This window comes from Nannobrachium achirus (genome assembly GCF_963921795.1).
Source record: "Nannobrachium achirus genome assembly, chromosome: 15".
Classification (NCBI taxonomy): Eukaryota; Metazoa; Chordata; class Actinopteri; order Myctophiformes; family Myctophidae; genus Nannobrachium; species Nannobrachium achirus.
The window spans coordinates 35,441,056-35,459,282 of record NC_137822.1 but is presented as its reverse complement, the minus strand read 5'-3'; the positions used below and the strand labels follow the sequence as shown (position 1 = coordinate 35,459,282).

At 41.5% G+C, this 18,227-nt stretch overlaps 1 protein-coding gene across 1 annotated transcript in view; it reads left to right on the top strand.

Moving 5' to 3' along the window:
• The window catches only part of tprn (taperin), a gene marked incomplete at its 5' end in the record, with an annotated part of 43,186 nt that extends 25,598 nt beyond the window's left edge, over positions 1-17,588 (top strand). Inside the window, 3 exons of the mRNA XM_080743589.1 lie at positions 12,930-13,137; positions 16,481-16,605; positions 17,485-17,588. Of these exons, the coding sequence (XP_080599715.1) occupies positions 12,930-13,137; positions 16,481-16,605; positions 17,485-17,547 (396 nt within the window). The 3' untranslated portion in view covers positions 17,548-17,588. The remainder of the gene's footprint in view (positions 1-12,929; positions 13,138-16,480; positions 16,606-17,484) is intronic.
• Positions 17,589-18,227: the final 639 nt, after the last annotated feature.

The following is an 18,227-nucleotide window of genomic DNA, read 5'->3' as shown; positions in this document are numbered from 1 at the left end:
ATAAGAAACACACACACACACACACACACACACACACACACACACACACACGACACACCATACTCTCGTGTATGTCTATGTTCTAGTGTTGGCTTCTTTATTTGACAAGTCTACATGAGTCCTCCTTTACCCCTCATGCACTGTCCTATACAACATTGTTGCATCTTGTCCGTATGTATGTGTCTCTGTCACGCCTGACACTGTGGTTCTATGGGTTTGTCGCAAGGACATCATGCTCTGACGTCACTGTGATGTCAGGGGAACCACTCTTATCAGAATGGGTTTGCCGCTCTGAAATCACTAACAGAATCCCTTTTATTCCCATGTGTGGAGTTCCCTGATTTCATCAATATTTGAATATGTGAATATATGTTTTTTTCTTTCTTCTTTAACCATGATCTGCTATTGCTGTCAAATAACTTCCCCTCCGACCCCACTCCCCAACCGAACCTTTTTCCCCTGAAATCCAGATTGTTATGCATGCATACAGCCTGAATTAACCCATTAAAACCACACCCGGTATATATGCAGTTTAAAAAAAAAAAAAAAAAAAATCTTGAAAGTGTTTGAAAAACCTTGAATAATTTTGAAACACAAGTCTTCTCTTCTGGCGGCCCCTGGCATTAAAGATTTTCAGATGGGGGTCTGCGGCCAAATACATATCATTTTGGGGGTCCTTGGCACCACTGATTTAAAGGGCATTTTGTAGAATGGGCCTCAGGTCGTCTTGGGTTGAAGCACCGACCGGGGTCACCAGTCGGCCACAATTAGATCCTGTGCTTTAATAAAAGTGAAACCGGTACGGCCAATTATCCCCGCCCCGCTCCCCGGGTGCCAGCGTAGCAGTATTTACAACTCCCTGGCACGTGCAGAGCTGTGCTGTTCTAATATTAACTACGCTACCTGCCTGGCTGCCTGGCAGATTAGCTCTCATCAGGAGCCTGGTCACTCTGCCCCGAGCACACACACACCCTACTGCACAGTAGGGCTGGGACCATGCGCGATATTATCGTTTATCGTGATAAAAAACACTCACGATAATCGTATCGTGGAGATTTAATTTATCGTGATATCGTCCTCTGTCATGCACTGGAATCAATTCACCCTTTATTTGCTGAGCTGCATATCCGGTACCTCTTAAACCCTCTATAATTGGTAGAAGGTACATAATATATGTACTTGATACAGTCTTCTTCAGATGTCTTTGCCCACAAATAGCCGATCTACAAGCTCACAACGCATCACAACGTGACGCGTTGTGAGCTTGTAGATCGGCTATTTTTGGAAAATGTTCGGTCCCAGTATAATGGATTTTGATTAGCGCGATAATATCGTAAATCGAGATTTCTTTTGTCACAATAATCGTGATATGAAATGTTCTTCTTATCGTCCCATCCCTACTGCACAGTAGGGGTGTAAAAATATAGTAACTGAATCAAAAAATTGTTTTTAATTTGCAATGATCTACTATATCGATATGCAAAAGCAAAATATCGTACCGTTTTGTATCGTATCGTTTTACAATGCAGATAATTGGTATCGAATCGTTTTGCAATGCAAATAATCGATTGTATGGAAACTAAGTATTTGTGCCTTGTATTTAGCAATTTTAACTAGTTCAGTGCCAAACGACTTTCAGATCAACTATCTCACTATGGACTTCCCTGCCAAACGACTTAAATCGACTTTTACTTTTTTTTTTGGACCCCATTAAATCTAGTAAACATGATTTCAATCGCGATTTTGTATGTTCCACCCCCCATACAACCCCATCTTTCATACAGGGCAGCCATCTTTGCTTACATAACATGTAAAACATAATGGCTATTTTCTCAAGAATGCCTGAAATTTTTTTGTTTGAAAGCTGTGAACAGCCTGCACAAACATGGTGCATGATCTGTGCATGGGCGTGCATGATCTGTGCACTATAAATTACATGGAAGTCTATGGAGATTTATGGCAATATGAGCCAAAAAGCCCATATTTAATTGGCAGGGAGCGAGTTAAGAGGGAAATAAAAATAGAGTGGTCTTAATTACTTTATTTTTTTTACTAATTCCATTCCATATATCTTGGTGTCTCTGTGTTCATGTCAAGGTGGGTTTGTCCATATGTGTTGAAATATAATGTCCATGTATTTGCTAGAGAATCACAGTGTTTACTTTTATACTATTATATCCATAATAATAGATTTTCCCTTAGAAAACAGCACTATTTACATGTTTCACACATATTTAATTTCTTTGCTAAATACCGGTAGTTACTATCAATTTTAAATAATCGAATCGTATTGCATCGTCATGAAAGAACCAATATCGTCCATGTGTCGTCAACCATGTATCGTGATGCGTATCGTATCGTTACACCCCTACTGCATAGGTGTTAAACGTGAGGGCTAGTGCTAGGGTTAGGGGCTAATTGGACAGAGGAGAGGAAAATAGTGGGGGGAGAGAAGAGGAGAAAATAGTCAAATTGTATTTTATTTTATTTTTATTTTTATCCGATTATTGTGCCAATTGGCTGTACTACAGTATTTTGGGATCCATGTCATGGAAAAATGTTGGGGACCCCTCGCTCTAGTCATTATTTCAACTACTGTATATTGCACTATATTGCACTATATTGCACACATTGTGTGGCAAGGAATGTGTTTACCCTTTGCATATCCTTTTCCACATGCTCTCCTACTAACACGTACGCACACACACACACGCACGCACGCACACACACACACACACACACACACACACACACACACACACACACACACACACACACACACACACGTTTGTGTTACTATACTTGGAGAACACCCACATTTTAGGACGCCATTAAAAATAGCCAATAGAAACTACTAGTCAATCTACCAGCTTGAGCTGAGATGCGTTTGGAGCTTGTAGATTGTCCATGCATGCTTTTTAACCATTTATGTATTCATTTATTTATTTATAAGGGACAAAGCACATTAATCAACATGTCAGCTTTCACATCAATGTAAATGGGTCGGGACCCCCAGAGGGGTTGCCAAATTATTGGGGGGGGGGGGTCCCCCAGATGTTGCGAGGCGTTGTGAGCATGTAGATCAGCTATTTTCACAATAGAACCATGTTATTCAAAATGTAATGCCTCAACTCTTAGTGCTCGTCATGATGGGGGGCCCCCCAGTTAAAATATGATTATTTTGGGCGTCACAGCCTGAAAAGGTTGAGAACCACTGCAATACAACACAGTACAGTAAAATGAGTAAATAGTAAACCATAAAACGACCATATCTCTACATTTGCTCCTCCCTAGTATGGTAATATAATACAAGTACACACACACACGCACGTACACACACGCACACACACACACACACACGCACTCACACACACACGCACGCACGCACACACGCACACATGCACACACGCACGCACACACCCCGGCACATTCTGTTACAGCACTCCGGGTTCAACCTGCCACTGTAGGAGTAAACACAGAAGCACATTTGAAGAGCAGTGCACGCCCACACACACACACACACCCTCCCACGTGCGTACACTATGTTCATACTATGATTCACTCCCACAGTCCTCCTGAACAGACCTTCTTGTACTGTTATTGCAGGGCGGCAACAGCATGTGTGTCATTTTAGATTTGAACCTCTTCTTTAGACGTTATTTTATACTTTGGCTGATATTCAAAAATATCAGATGTTCAACAAAATATTGTGAGATGGGGGGTCGGCGGGCCAAATGCATATCATTTTGAGGGGTCCTTGAAAACGTTTAGCGAAACCACTGCAACATAGCACTCATACTAACACACACACGCACGCACACGCAGCCTCCACCACTCAGTTCACACAAGTGTGATTTTATTCTTCAGAAAACTGTTAGAGGACAACTTTGTTTTTGTTTTTTTACAATAAGGGTTCATATTTTAGATAGTCATTAGAGAAAAGAAAAGATGAGTGTTAAAATGTTTTCATTTACTTTTTTCTATCATTTTAGTGATTTTAATGATTTTCATTTGCATGCATGCCTCCCAGGTTAACACATCTGGTGCCAACCCCGAGTTTCCCGAGTTTGTATTGGTACCAACGCTGTGCCAACCCTGAGTTTCCCGAGTTTGGGCGGTTTTTGAAAAAAAAAAAAAAATCAAAAAATTCAAAAAAAAGATTTTTCAAACATTTTTTTTGGACCTCCAGAAATGGACCCCCATACCAACCCATTCTTTCAAACATGGCAGCCATGTTTGTTTACATCTGAAGAAAACATAATGGCTGATAAATCATGAATGCCTGAACGGATTTCCAAGCGGATTTTTTTGTTTGAAAGCTGTGAACAGTGGGCACACACGTGGTGCATCATCTAGGCATGGGCGTGCACTTTTTACACAATTGCGCAATTACATGGAAGTCTATGGTAACCATGGCAACGTGGGACATTGAAGAGAAAAAATCATAGCAACATAAGTGTTAAGGCATGCATGCAAGTGGCTAAATATGTCTTTTTAGACACAATAAGCCCATTCCCAAGATGCACCACAATCTTTCATGGGCAGATGTGACTTATGGGGGCTACTGTAAATAGTAAGAGAGAGAGAGAGAGAGAGAGAGAGAGATATCATGCCTTCATGTGTGTGCCTCCCAGGCCCATGGATAGGATGGGAGTGGAGCCAGGAAATATTTATCCAGGCCACCCAACATGGTGTGTCCTCGTTTGGATGAGAAGACATCCCTACGTCCCTATTGAACTGACACCAACGCACACAGACACACCCACGTGGCACACATGCACACACACAGACACACCCACATGCACGCGCGTGCACACACACACACACACACACACACACACACACACACACACACACACACATCTCGAGCAACCCAAGTGTGCTGGCATGGTGCATTGATCTGAGCTTGAAAAGCTTGAAATCTTGCAAGTCACAGAGTAAATGACCAGCCTGTACAATAGCAGAGGGCAGAAACTATCCATTCTATCTTCTTAGCGTTTCATCTATTGATTACTTTTTCGAATTAACCCGCTTGAGCCCTAACTTGTCATAATTCGGCTCGAAATAGCCGATCTACAAGTTCACAATGCATCGCAACAAGATGTACAGTACAGTAAGTTTATAGATTAAAGGACAACTTTAGTTTTTTACAACAAGGGTTCATATTTTAGATTATTATTAGAGAAAAGAAAATATGAGTGTTTAAAATGTTTTCATTTACTGCTTTCTATCGTTTTAGCCATTTTAGTATTTTGATTTCAATGGGTGGGGGCATGCGTACAAGTGGCTAAATTTGTATTTTTAGACACAATAAGCTGACAATGTCTTTGTTACTATTTACACCTGCCCCCATAAGTCATATCTGCCCATGAAAGATTGCGGTGCATCTTGGGAATGGGCTTATATTTAGCCATTGGGGGCATGCATGCAAATCAAAATAGTTAAAATCACTAAAACGATAGAAAGCAGTAAATGAAAACATTTTCACTCATCTTTTCTTTTCTTTAATGACTATCTAAAATATGAACCCTTGTTGCAAGCTATACCCTGCTGGTGCTCGGTCTCACACTGACATCATACATGCGGGTCAGTTGTGTCACCCCTCGCTAGGCCATGTGTTCCTGCGTTCTGCGTTTCCCCGAGTTCACAAAGATTGGACAAGATTTGGAGAACGAATAAGTCAAAGTTATTTGGGTTTTATTCACAGTGTCCAAAAACAGTAAACACTCAGTCTAGCTGCTTTATTGAGCCATTAACTAAGACCTGAAGCCGATTAAAACAATTTCTACTAAATCCTAACAGTTTGTGTCTGGTCTGTTTGTGGCTGCCTGCTGCTGCTAACTGCGACTGCCTGGCTGCTGCTGCTGTGATGGGTTGTGTGATGCCAGCCCGACACAACTCCACTGATAACTTTATTCAACTTCACACCTTTTTCACATTTTTCTTCACTAATTCGCCGGTGTGTAATGACCTTAACCCTTAAGACGTGACGATCTTGTCTGTGCCTGCCCGACTTTGTCAGCTATGGGATATTTGAGGCGGACTTTGCCAGCTATAGGATTGGTAACCTCCCTCACAAATACATTGAGAGAGACTGTTGGGTCGAATGTGAGAGCATTCACACACCCAACGTAAACATTCACACATCATAGAACTGCACAGTGCACAGACACTTGTCTTTGACCTCTAGGACAAATTTCATCCATGGCTGTCAAAGGTGGGGACATTGTTGTGAACCGACTGAATGAATGATCCGATGAAAAGCCTTACGCACACCCACCTTGCACACTGAGCCTGATGCGCATAATTATTCTATAAGTTGTGGAAGATTTACTGAACGAATCTTAAACAGTTTATTTTTTTTTAATGTACGACAATTTCAGATTAAGAATTCGGGCTCAGTGGGCAAGCTCCTTAAAAGTCTGGTTGTTTAGCCCTACATGCCCTTTGTGCTTTACCCAAATACAAGTAAATAAGATCAACCAGGAACGGATAGAGAGAATTCCTGGGTTCTCTCTCTCGCAGCATTCAAGAGAATTGCTGCGTCCAAACTCTCCTGAACTTGAATGCAGCATCTTATGTTGACAGAATTGCCCTCTCTGTGTAGACATCCATGCCGTTACGCCACATCTCCAATATTCACTTGATTATGCTTAGTTCAGTGTGGCATAAAACAAAGAAAATAGCCGACCTCCAAGTGTGTGTTGTGAGCTTGGAGCTGCTATTTTTTCCAAAAGGCCCTTTTAGAAATGTCTGCCCCTGCATTCTCTGCAAGTCCCTGTCTCTGAGAATAAGAGAAAAAGTACAACGCAGACAGAGGGAGACACAGACAGTGAAAGGGGAGGCAAGCCCGCCAGCTAGACTGATTTATTGATAAACTCTCGTTTGGCATCAAGTGGCTTCCTCCCAAACACACAGGATGTGGACTTAGCAAGGAAATGCTTTTGGTGGTATAAGCCTACAGTTTAGCAGAGACACTGAAGTAGTTGGTTTTCAGGGCTAAAAACGAACGCTCGCTAAAAGGAGTGGCCTTTTAAGAGGAGTCGGAAACACACTGGTATAGCATTTACCACCACAGCTTTTAGTGCAGCGTTCCTGTGTAACATCATGGTGAGACTAGAGTGAGCGCATTGCTGCATAGAAACATTCCACTTGTGTTTGTCGTTGAGGATATCAAGTGGGAAATGTAGACCAGTGGTTCTCAACCCTTTCAGGCTGCGACCCCCAAAATAATCATATTTTAACTGGGGACAGCCCTCCCCCCACCCTGACGAGATTTGAGGTATTTAATTTTGTTTAACACGGTTCTATTGTGAAAATAGCCAATCTACATGTGAGCATGTAGATCGGCTATTTTCACAATTTCTGCTTCTAACATTTGACAATTTGGCCAATGTGAAACATTTTTATTTTAGAGGTATTAATTAAAAGGGTCTTAAAAGTCCAGAAATGTGCAGATAACCTCTATATACTTATACTGTATGTTGGTTTGTTTACTATTGAGTGAGAAAACAATGTTTCACATTAAGATAATCATCTGGGGACCCCCCAAAATAATTTGCGGACCCACCTGGGGGTCCCGACCCACAGGTTGAGAACCACTGGTAGGGTGGGGGGTCCCCAGCTAAAAAAACCTGAAAAGGTTGAGAACCACTGCTTTAGCAGAGTATCTCTACGTTGCAGTATTGCTGCGTATTACTTAAAGGAGCTATAGTCAACTTTTTCATTGTAGGTGTACATCCTAGTCTACAGACTAGGATGTAAACAAAGTACGGGCCCTGTAAATGTAAACAAAGGGCCAAAATGATTATTTTATCATTATTTTACGCTTTTTGTGGTCATTTTTTAATTGAAACACATATATGAAGCTTATTTTTTTATAAAATATTTTCGAAACATTATTTTTATTTTAGCATCCGTTTTTCAAGAAAAAGTTGACTATAGCTCCTTTAAGTAAAAACAATTTGAGTACTTTTTCCACCACTGCATGCACGTCAGTGTCTTGTGTTTGACATGGGTTTTAGAGAACAACATGCAGTCTAATGATTTTGTCTTGCCAGCGGGTTGTGCCAACATTTCGGTTATTACTAAAAGTAAGCTTGTTTTGGCTTGCCTGCGACTGTGTGACTGAATGGGCACACTGCGGACTGCGGTATCTCTGTATTCATTTCTACCCCTCTGAGAGTGAAGGCTTGCATTTTCCAAACTGCTTATATACAGACCTTGCACAGCAGTGGCTCTAGAAACATTTTCATGTCAAGGACCCACAGATTAATATGTATTTGGCCTGGGAACCCCATCTAAAAATGTTTGTGCCAGGGGGAACGAGATTTGTATTTTAAATTGTTTGGGGGAAATTTAAATAAACATACCAAACATTTCTCTAAGTGGGTGGTTGCAAATATAATGGACTTGTACTCTGAAAGTTACTCTATATAGTCCCTTCAAATAAAGATTAAAAAGTTTCAGAACCACTGGTCAATAAATAAAATGCACTACATTTATGCACTCAAATTACTTCACCCGTTTCAAATGTCATCAGTGAAAAGAAAAACTATTTTCACCAGCAGACTACAGTATTTGAAGCTCTTTGAAATCCTTTGATGCCTTTTAAGTTGACACAGATGCCAAATCTTGATGCATCAGATTCACATGCAGTCCTGACAAATGGAAAATAAGTAGAAGTTTCTTTTAGTTTATTGGCTGAATACATTAACACATAACGTTGCTGTCGAGCAGAAAGTGAAACCTTGTATCTCCATATTTAAACTTTTTAATGTTTTTTTTTTCCGTAAATTAACGTCATACATACTAGAGTGCAGTGGTGGAAATTATCTAAGTACTGTACTTGTAGTTTAGTGTCATTTGTTATTGAAATTGTTAAGCGTGTGATGGCCTTATTGTTCACACACCAGAAAGTGTGGATGTAGGAAGTAGGGATGGGACGATTATTGCGACAAAAGAAATCGTGATTTACGATATTGTCGCGATAATCAAAATCCATTATCCTGGTGCGGAACATTTGCGTTGCGGCGCGTTTTGAGCTTGTAGATCGGCTATTTTTTGGCAAAGACATTTGATAGAGAGTGAAAAAAGACTATCAAGTACTTAAGTACCTTTTCCCAATAGAGGGTTTAAATGGTACTGGATATGCAGCTCGGCAAATAAAAGGTGAATTGATCCCAGTGCATGACGATATCACGATAAATTAAATCTTCACGATATGATTATCGTGAGTGTTTTTTATCACGATAAACGATAATATTGCTTATCGTCCCATCGCTAGTAGGAAGTCCGATCATCTTGGAAGCAATACTGGAATACCCTAACCCTAACGGGAAACGGTTTGTTTCTTGGACAGTTGAAGTTGCTGAAATATGAAAAAATCGATCCTGGTCCGAAAATGGATACGAAACAGCAGCGGCAATGTGCAAACGTGACTGACATAACGTGCGGTCGTGATTCTTGGGAGTGACTGGTCTGGGCAGAAAAGTGCAAGGGCTTGTCTCTCTCGCCCCATGGATCCCTGTTTGTAGAGCACTGAAGCGTTGCCAGATGGACATGTCTTACAACAAGCTCTCGGGTGATCCGTCACATGGCAAGAGCATAGAAGCCCCCGCAAGGAAGCCACCTGCCCCCATCTGACCGGGGGAAAGTGCTGTGCATTTAAAGGACAACTCCTCCCTAAAACACTTCTAGGTTCATTTTCCTACTTATATTGATCCAAAAAGACTGTCCATGGGGTCTATTAGGCAGAAATGTCCTTGTTGTCCAGTTTCCCCAGCAGAACCCAGCAGCTCTCACTTATAGCACTCATAGAGTGGAGTCTATAAGCCTATTGGCTTTTACACTATTTGTTGTGGTCAAAAGTGTTTTTATTTTTCATGAATGTGGTACAAGTTGTCATTACAAACAAATTCATGTCATTTCTGTCCCACACAAGCCATCACACTCTGCTAAACGGATGTTAGGCTTTTATGTGTTTTGCCAAGTCCCGGAAAAGATGCCCTACAATTGGCATGATTGGCACTTGTGAATAATGCTCACCCCAAAACATCATTCATGAGATTGTGGTGGCTTGTGTGGGACAACGAAGCCATGGATGTATTTGTAACGACAACTAGTAACACATTCATGAAAAAAAAAAAAAAAAAACACTTTTGACCACAACAATTAGTGTCATAGCAATAGCCTTTTAGGCTCAACTCTATGCTATGATAGCTGCTGCGTTCTGCTGGGGAAACTGGACAACAGGGGCATTTGTGCCTAATAGACCCCATGGACAGTCTTTTGGGATCAATATAAGTAGGAAAATGAGCCAAGAAATGATTTAGGGAGGAGTTGTCCTTTTAAAGTGCATGCATGCCAGGGGTGTCGCACCAAATTCTGGGCCCTGGGTACAAGGATTCACTGCGAGCCCCCCATGAATGTTCTTCATAGGGGGAGGGGGTTTAACCCACTTAGACTGGGAACGCATTATTAGGCATGAAGATCTGCGCATGTTTCTATGTCAGTGGTGCTCAGAACTTTTTCTCCCCCGAAATGATATGTATTTGGCCACGGACCCCCCCATCTCAAAAGTTCCAGGGACCCCTCAGGAAGCAAAATTTGAGTTACAAATTTTCGCTTAAAAAAAAATATTCAAAGATTTGCACACATTTTCATGACTTTTCAAAAACAGCAGATCTACAAGCTCGCGCCGCGCTGCTAGCTTGTAGATCTGTGGAGAGCTTAGAGCTTGTGGATCTGCTATTTTTCAATAGCTAAATTAAGGCCCCTCCACCTTGGGCCCTGGTAACTCAGTCCCACTTGTCCCCCCCTTGTGACGCCCCTGAGTGCATGAATGACAGCTGGATGTCATAGACGCCACAAAATGCTGTGTCTGATGTATTCACTACCTACCAGGTGCACTTTGGACTAAATTTGCTCTTTTCCGAGAATGAGGAAATGTAGGAATTTTTATCGGAACTTATAGAAACTTTTATCGACTCATGCTGCAAGTCTGCAGCCAAGTCTGTGCTTTATCAGATAAAGGGTGTCTGCAGCAATGATTCAACAGCAATAAGGAGGCAATCATTACTGTTAATGTTTGCCATGGTGATATAATTATCTGGTCATCATCATAATGAGTGATGTGCATTACGCACTGTAAAGGTGCGTTGTGGCCAAGCAATTTTGATTGGTCGAAAGGCTGTGCTCCATTGATTGATTGATTTCTTTATTGACATATTAGCATATAAGCATACAAATAGCCAAAAGGATGAACATAAGAAAGCTGGTAGGCTTATTTCCATTATGGTCCTTTTCCAATATAATATAATACAATATAGTACAATAATACAGTACAACAATGTTCTCTAAAAGCATCTTACTGTTGCAAATGTGACATAGTTATGAAAATTGTCTTTTTTCTTCTAGCCATCTTTTATGTGAAGATTTAAAAGTGTCCTTTGAGACTATGGATTTAAGTTTCTTAGGAAGTCCATTCCACATAACGGCTGCTGAGTATAGAAATGTGCTCTTTCCCATACCGCTGTTGAATTTGTATGGTACAAAGTCAGTAGAGCTACCTCTGGTGTTATACCGATGGGTGTCCTTTACATCTACAAAATATTTGACCAGATACCTGGGTACCTCCCTGTTCTTAATTCTGTGAACCATGCGCATTTTTGTGTGCGATACTCTCTCCTCGACTCGCATCCACTTTAGGCTATGAAAATGTGCTGGGAGAAGATGAGTTCTGGGATGAAGTCTCAGGATTAGTCTAATCATTTTGTTTTGGGAGGTCTGTAGCTTTGTTTTGAGGACTTTAGGGATGCTGGAATACCAGGAGGTACATGCATAGTCGAAATGACATTGGACTAGTGCTGATGCTAGTATTTTTAGCGCTCTTTGATCCACCTGAGTCGAGACTCTGGCAAGAAATTTCACTTTTTGATTTACTTTTGCTATTACTTTTAATGCCATATTTTCACCTGATAATTTGTTATCTAATATGCATCCTAAATACATGACGGCCTGCCTGTCTGTGATTTGATTATTACCTACTACCACTTTGAGTCCGGGAGATTCCCTTAGGTTGTGGTTTGACCCAAAGAGTATTGACTCAGTTTTTTTAAGATTTAGTGACAACTTGTTGTCATTTAGCCATGTGCTGACTTTTGCTAGTTCTAAACTTAAGGTTTTTTCCACCTCTGATTGATTCCAGCTGTGCTCAAATATCAAATATGCCTCATCATCATCATCATCATCACTATAAATATCACTCTGCCTTTGATACAAAAATATCAGCACAGTTAAAGTTAACTGAGACGCTTATCCCATCTGCCTAGTGGTGTTGCTTTGCCGTGAATATTCTGTGCATGCAACTTGTACTTTACAAAAGGTCATCATTTTCACCATTAAATGCAAACAGTAAAGAAGACCTCAGTGGCTCAGGGCCCAGAGAAACTGTCATTAGAACACGGAGGGTTCCCAGTTTGATCCCGGGCTCCCCCAGCCCACAGTTGGTGTAGAAGAGTCCTTGAGCAAGACTCTGAACCCCTACTGTAGTTGCTCCCGGTGAGCAGGTTGGTGCCTTGCATGGTTTCCTCCGCAATCAGTGTGTGAATGTGTGGATGTGTAATGCACAATCTCTGTAAAGTGCATTGGATAAAGGCGCTATATAAATGCACCATTTACCATTTTATGTGTTATACTTTCATTTTTAAAAAATTTAAGATTTTAGTACAAAACAACAACAACAATTGTTTTAGTCAATTCGCCTTTGACAGACTGTTTGGTCAAACATTTTGGTCACATGAAGTCCAAGATCCCTATTGGAGCCACAACGTTCCCACCGGGATCCTGAGATCCATGTGGTTTTATTTTTCCTTTTACAGTTACGTGTTGTTATAACAATTCTCTCTCTCTCTCTCTCCCTCTCTCAGATGAAGATCTCGTTCAACGAGTCCAGCCTCAGCAGCACATACGAGTATCCGTCGGAGAGCTGTGTGTGGGACAGCGGAGACGAGGACGAAGAGGAGAGCGTGAGGCGAGAAGGGAAGGTGGCGGACGACCAGCCCAGCATGGTGGGACGCATCCACATCCCCCGGCCCACGTTCACCAGCTCACCCACTCACACCACCAACAACACTGGTGAGTCGGGGACTGCCCCATAGGTCGAACTCCTGTTGGGTCAAACATCGTCGGCAGGTTAGATAATCACCCGCTAGTGTCGGCAGGTTAAGATAATCACCCGCGTCACGGTTACTGAGGTTAGGTTTAGGGTTAGAGTTAGGCATAGTTTTACTGAGGTTAGGATTAGGGTTTGGGTTAGAGTTTGGTGGTCGATCCAAAGGGTGTTCGACCTAATGACATGTTACCTGGTGAGTCCACTTTCACCAGCTCACCCACTCACACCACCACCAACACTGGTGAGATGATAAGTGTTGTAGTCCAGGGGTTTTCAAACTTTTTTGACTCAGGGCACCCCTGTGAATAACTTTTTCATCCATGGCACCCCTGAATTACTGACTCTCCCTAGGGGTCCCGACCCACAGGTTGAGAACCACTGTATATTATAGACAGTATTACTCCCTCTGTTTCCATCAGAACTGACTGAAAATAACGTTATACTTGACGTTTAACCGCTTGAACCCCCGCATGCCTATTCTGGGGGGAAGGTTCACCAAAAATAGCCAATCTACAAGCTCACAACGCATCACAAAGTGACGCGTTGTGAGCTTCTAGATCTGCTATTTTTGGTGAAGAGGTGTGTCGTAGATGGAAAAAGAACTCATCAAGTACAGTGCAAATCAGGTCTGTTTTACTAACATAGTGAAGTGATATTGATGTAGTGATAGTGATGAATTCCAAATATTATCAAATTATCTCGCGGCTCCCCCAGGGTGCCTTGTCACCCACTTTGAAAACCCCTGTTGTACCAGATAAAAAATAAAATGAAATAAAATCCTCATTTGATCGGTACTGTGTTGACATGGAGAGAGAGTACAGGGAAGTTGCATATAGCAATTGGTCCGGCAGGAATCTAATCTAATCTGGAAGTAAGTTAAATGTATTGCGCTGGTGAACTTTGAGCGATAGATCTATGTATAACGTCATGGGGTTCTCAGGACATAATTTAACATCTAGAGAAGTTCATAGTTTCGGCTATTATTTGCACTTTTTGACACATTTTCCGGACTATGGGTTTACTAAACCCTTCATCAATGAAAAGCGCAGGACAGCTCTCTTAAAATGTTAATGTGAATGGGCTCCTCATAATATGGGTATAATACAATTATTGGAATATATAGGTTTTGGATATTGTAATATCGTGATCTGGTATATAAGTGTTGGTCTTTTCCTGGTTCTAATCTCTTAAGCCCTTATTTATACATTTAGAAATGGTCAGAGATGTTGGAAAATTGCAGAAATTGCCGCTCTACATTTCTCAAAATGTTGATTATCGTCACAATATTGATATCGAGGTATTTGGTGGAAACATATTGTGATATTTGACTTTTCAATGTAGTTTTATTTCTGAAAAGCATACGTTTCATTACAGAATTTGTAAACTATTCCGAATGCAGAATGTTATTTTGTTGTCAAAAGCAAACTTGACTTACAGACAAGCAGCTCCTTACAGTGTTACTCCCTCTGCAGCACCCACAATAAACCGTTACAATGTTCTCCTGGAGAGGGCAGTGTAGAACAGCTGGTCATGAGTGATCACAGGCTGAGGCTGGTAGTTGCCAACCCATTCATTCTCTTTCCCCCCTGACCTTCTGTTGATGGTGACTTGAGAAAGCCAGGCATCACACAATGGATCTGCTACCGAAGGTGTTAATCAATTCCATTGGTTAAATCCTATCCTATCAAAAGAAAAAGGGCTCACACGTCCACTATAAAACGGGTGCAGGACCAACTAATGAAGGCGGTGTTGATTTTGACGGAAAATTATGATATCGTTTTTGTCATCTAAAATATTTGTCTTCGTCTACTAAGGATTTCAGTCGACTAAGTCTACAGTTGATTTTATCGTCTAAGGCCGAAATGGCTGATTTTCACTTAGCTGCATTCCGAAAATAGACAATTTACAAGCTTGAGCTTGTAGATCAGCAAAAAAAAAGGATAACACAAAAATCCCTAAGGGCTTGTTTCCATTGTGTTTGTGTTTTTAATTCATCAAGACATACAGTAATATACACTAGTAAGACGCCTCAGGGACAACAGTGATGTGGGCATCAGGGATGTGGACATCAGGGATCTCCATATATGGGCATAAAAGGGATTTGTTCCCCTGGCATCACAGGGATCTCCATATCTCCATATATGGGCATAAAAGGGATTGTTCCCCTGGCATCACAGGGATCTCCATATCTCCATATATGGGCATAAAAGGGATTTGTTCCCCCTGGCATCACAGAGATCTCTCTAACAGGGCGTCATTAAAATTGATCATCAACACTAGTAGCAATAAATGTATACATTTCTGGTGTTAAGCTTAGAAGACCATTTTTAGGCATTTAAGGAGTCATACGTTTTGATGGATGTCGGTACTCAACACAAACGAACAGACAACGGCTTCCCAAATATATTAGGAGGAGAGGAGAGGAGAGGAGAGGAGAGGAGAGGTTGAAAATGATAGGAGTCTATAGCATAAATAGTCTGCACACTCCCCATTTCCCGTCAAAGAAAACAAAATGCTATAGCCTTTTTTTATATATATCGCTAAAATGGCTATCTACAATCTCACAGCGCATCAACACATTGTAACCTGGCACAGTACACTAGTAGTATAGTAGTAATAGTGTACTTGCTATTTTGCCAGTCAGTTTGAGGCAACTTAAATGGATTCATTCCCTGGATGACTGTCTGGCTTATTGGTAGTCTTGGGTGACACCTATAGGTCAGTTTACAGTACTGAAAGGTTCAGTGCATTACAGCATGTCGATTTAGAAAATAACTCCTATCTAAAGGGCCGCACCTGCCCCTGGCAGGTAAATAAAACCTTCGGGCAGGTGGAGCTTGCTTTGAGAGGGGACGCAACCATCTATAAACGCAACACAAGATATCTGTCTAAACACCTGAACATGGCCAGAGCGCTCTGTATTTTGGTCTGTGGAATGTAAAATAAGAGCACTATTTACCTATAATGTGCTGTTTTCACTGTAATGTGCTGTACTGAAAAATATAAAATAACAAGCGTGAAACCCATAGTCAAATTCACAGCTAGGTATGTATTTGGCATACAAATCGAGGCATTTTTCATTGCACAGCCCCAGAAAGTAAACAAAAAGTGTTCAAATTTTACCTATACCTAGTACTTGCCCAATGGGCAAGTGCCTCTGAGACCTTAGTGTCAAGTTGTCAACCCCTGTCTAATCAATTGCCCTTGACACACTACTGTACCTTTTGTGATTGATTGATGGTGAAAGTGTTGAATATGGTTTGTTTGATCAGTATATAATTCTGCGTTTCCTTCTGCATTCTCTAGACCTGTCGAGCTACGTTCCCAAGCATTCTGTGGACTTTAATGCCTGGCAGGAACACAAACTCGATGACCCGGTTTACCAGGGGGACGCCAATTCCCAGCGCACACAGATGTCAGAGGAAGTCATGGTAAAAATGTTGATATTTTATGGATTAACCAAGCTCGGCTGTCAAGAAGTGATGTAGAGACATATATCAATAGTACAATCCTCAGTGTTCATTTATTAGTGGTGTCAACAATAATCGATTCAGCGATGCATCACAATTCGGCCGTGCGACTATATAACGGGCAGGTGTGTGTGTGAGTATGAAATTAGCAGGGCTGCGCACGGTCCGGTCAGAGGACTTCAAAATAAGAGTGCTTTGTCAAGTTATAGGAAAGTATGAGTCTTATGGTCTGTGGAATGTAAAATTACACCACTGTTGGCCTATAATGTGCTGTTTTGACAGTCGGTACAAATACAAAATAAGTATGAATCCAATTCATAGCTATTTAGATATTTGGCATACATTTTGTAGGAGGTATAGCTGACTGCTTGTATTGACTGATGAAAATGTTGCCATGTTGTTCAATAATATATGCATCGTATAATCGAATTGAATCGTGAGGGCAGTGCCAAAGCACACTTCTATAATTTTTACATTTGTAACATTTGTAAATGTAGAAATGCAACCAAATGGACCCAGACATGTGTACACTCTCAGAGTGTACAAATGAACACTCTGGAATTTACAGTGCAATTTACAGCATTTTACTTACTACCAGCTACTGGCTGTACCATACGCACACGACAAATGAAGAACTTGAATAGAACAGTGTCTCATGTGCAGGGCTTATAATTAAGGCACAATGACGGTATTCACATGTGTCGTGTGGGTGCATTACTTGGCCTAGATAGTAATTCAATTAATTACATTTCCATGGTTGAATTGAAATTAAATAATGTCTCCCTATTTAACTTGAACCCTCAAACCCTCTCTCTCTCTCTCTCTCTCTCTCTCTCATAGCTCACACCAGCTGATAGCTCGTCTCTGTCTGACTTCAGTAGCGAGCCTGCTCTTTACTTCTGATCTCTCTGGACCAAATAGAACTCTCATCTCCAAAAGCAACCGCCACTGTAAGAGCCTCCATAGTCACACCTATCGGATCCGGGCCTGTCGCACTTCACTCAACACTTCACTCAACACTCCCAAGTCCCAACAAGGACAGAAAAAGCACACTTCCCGACCAAGTCATGGCACTGACTGTTCAAAGTCCAAAGGCCACAATGGCCAAAGGATTCAAAGAACTTTCACTCTCACCAGACAAACGTAATTTGAAACCTACACGAACCTGTATGAATGATGGCTTACTGCCAACGTAGCAGGCATAATAGACAAGCTTATGGGTGGTTTATACTGTACATGGTCGCGTGCCAGGGATCACGCACCGAAAATGGTTACAAGCTCACACAACGTGTCGCAGGAAGCAAACGACACTTTGAATTTTCTTCAAGCCCATGATGATGATGTGCTAAACTCAGCACTGTTGCTTGGCGACGCATCCCTCTCCACCAATAACTGTGTGGTTGGAATCCTGGTGACCTTCGGTGCGTGACACGGCGCGCAATCAAGTACAAGTCAGGGGTTAGAGTCGAGCTGAAACGGTATTTCGCGAGTATTTAACTTTCGTATGGTGATGCATTACCAAGTGAAATAGGATAGGAGTTGGAACATGGCGATCAATCACCGCGATGGTTTAGCCACATGGA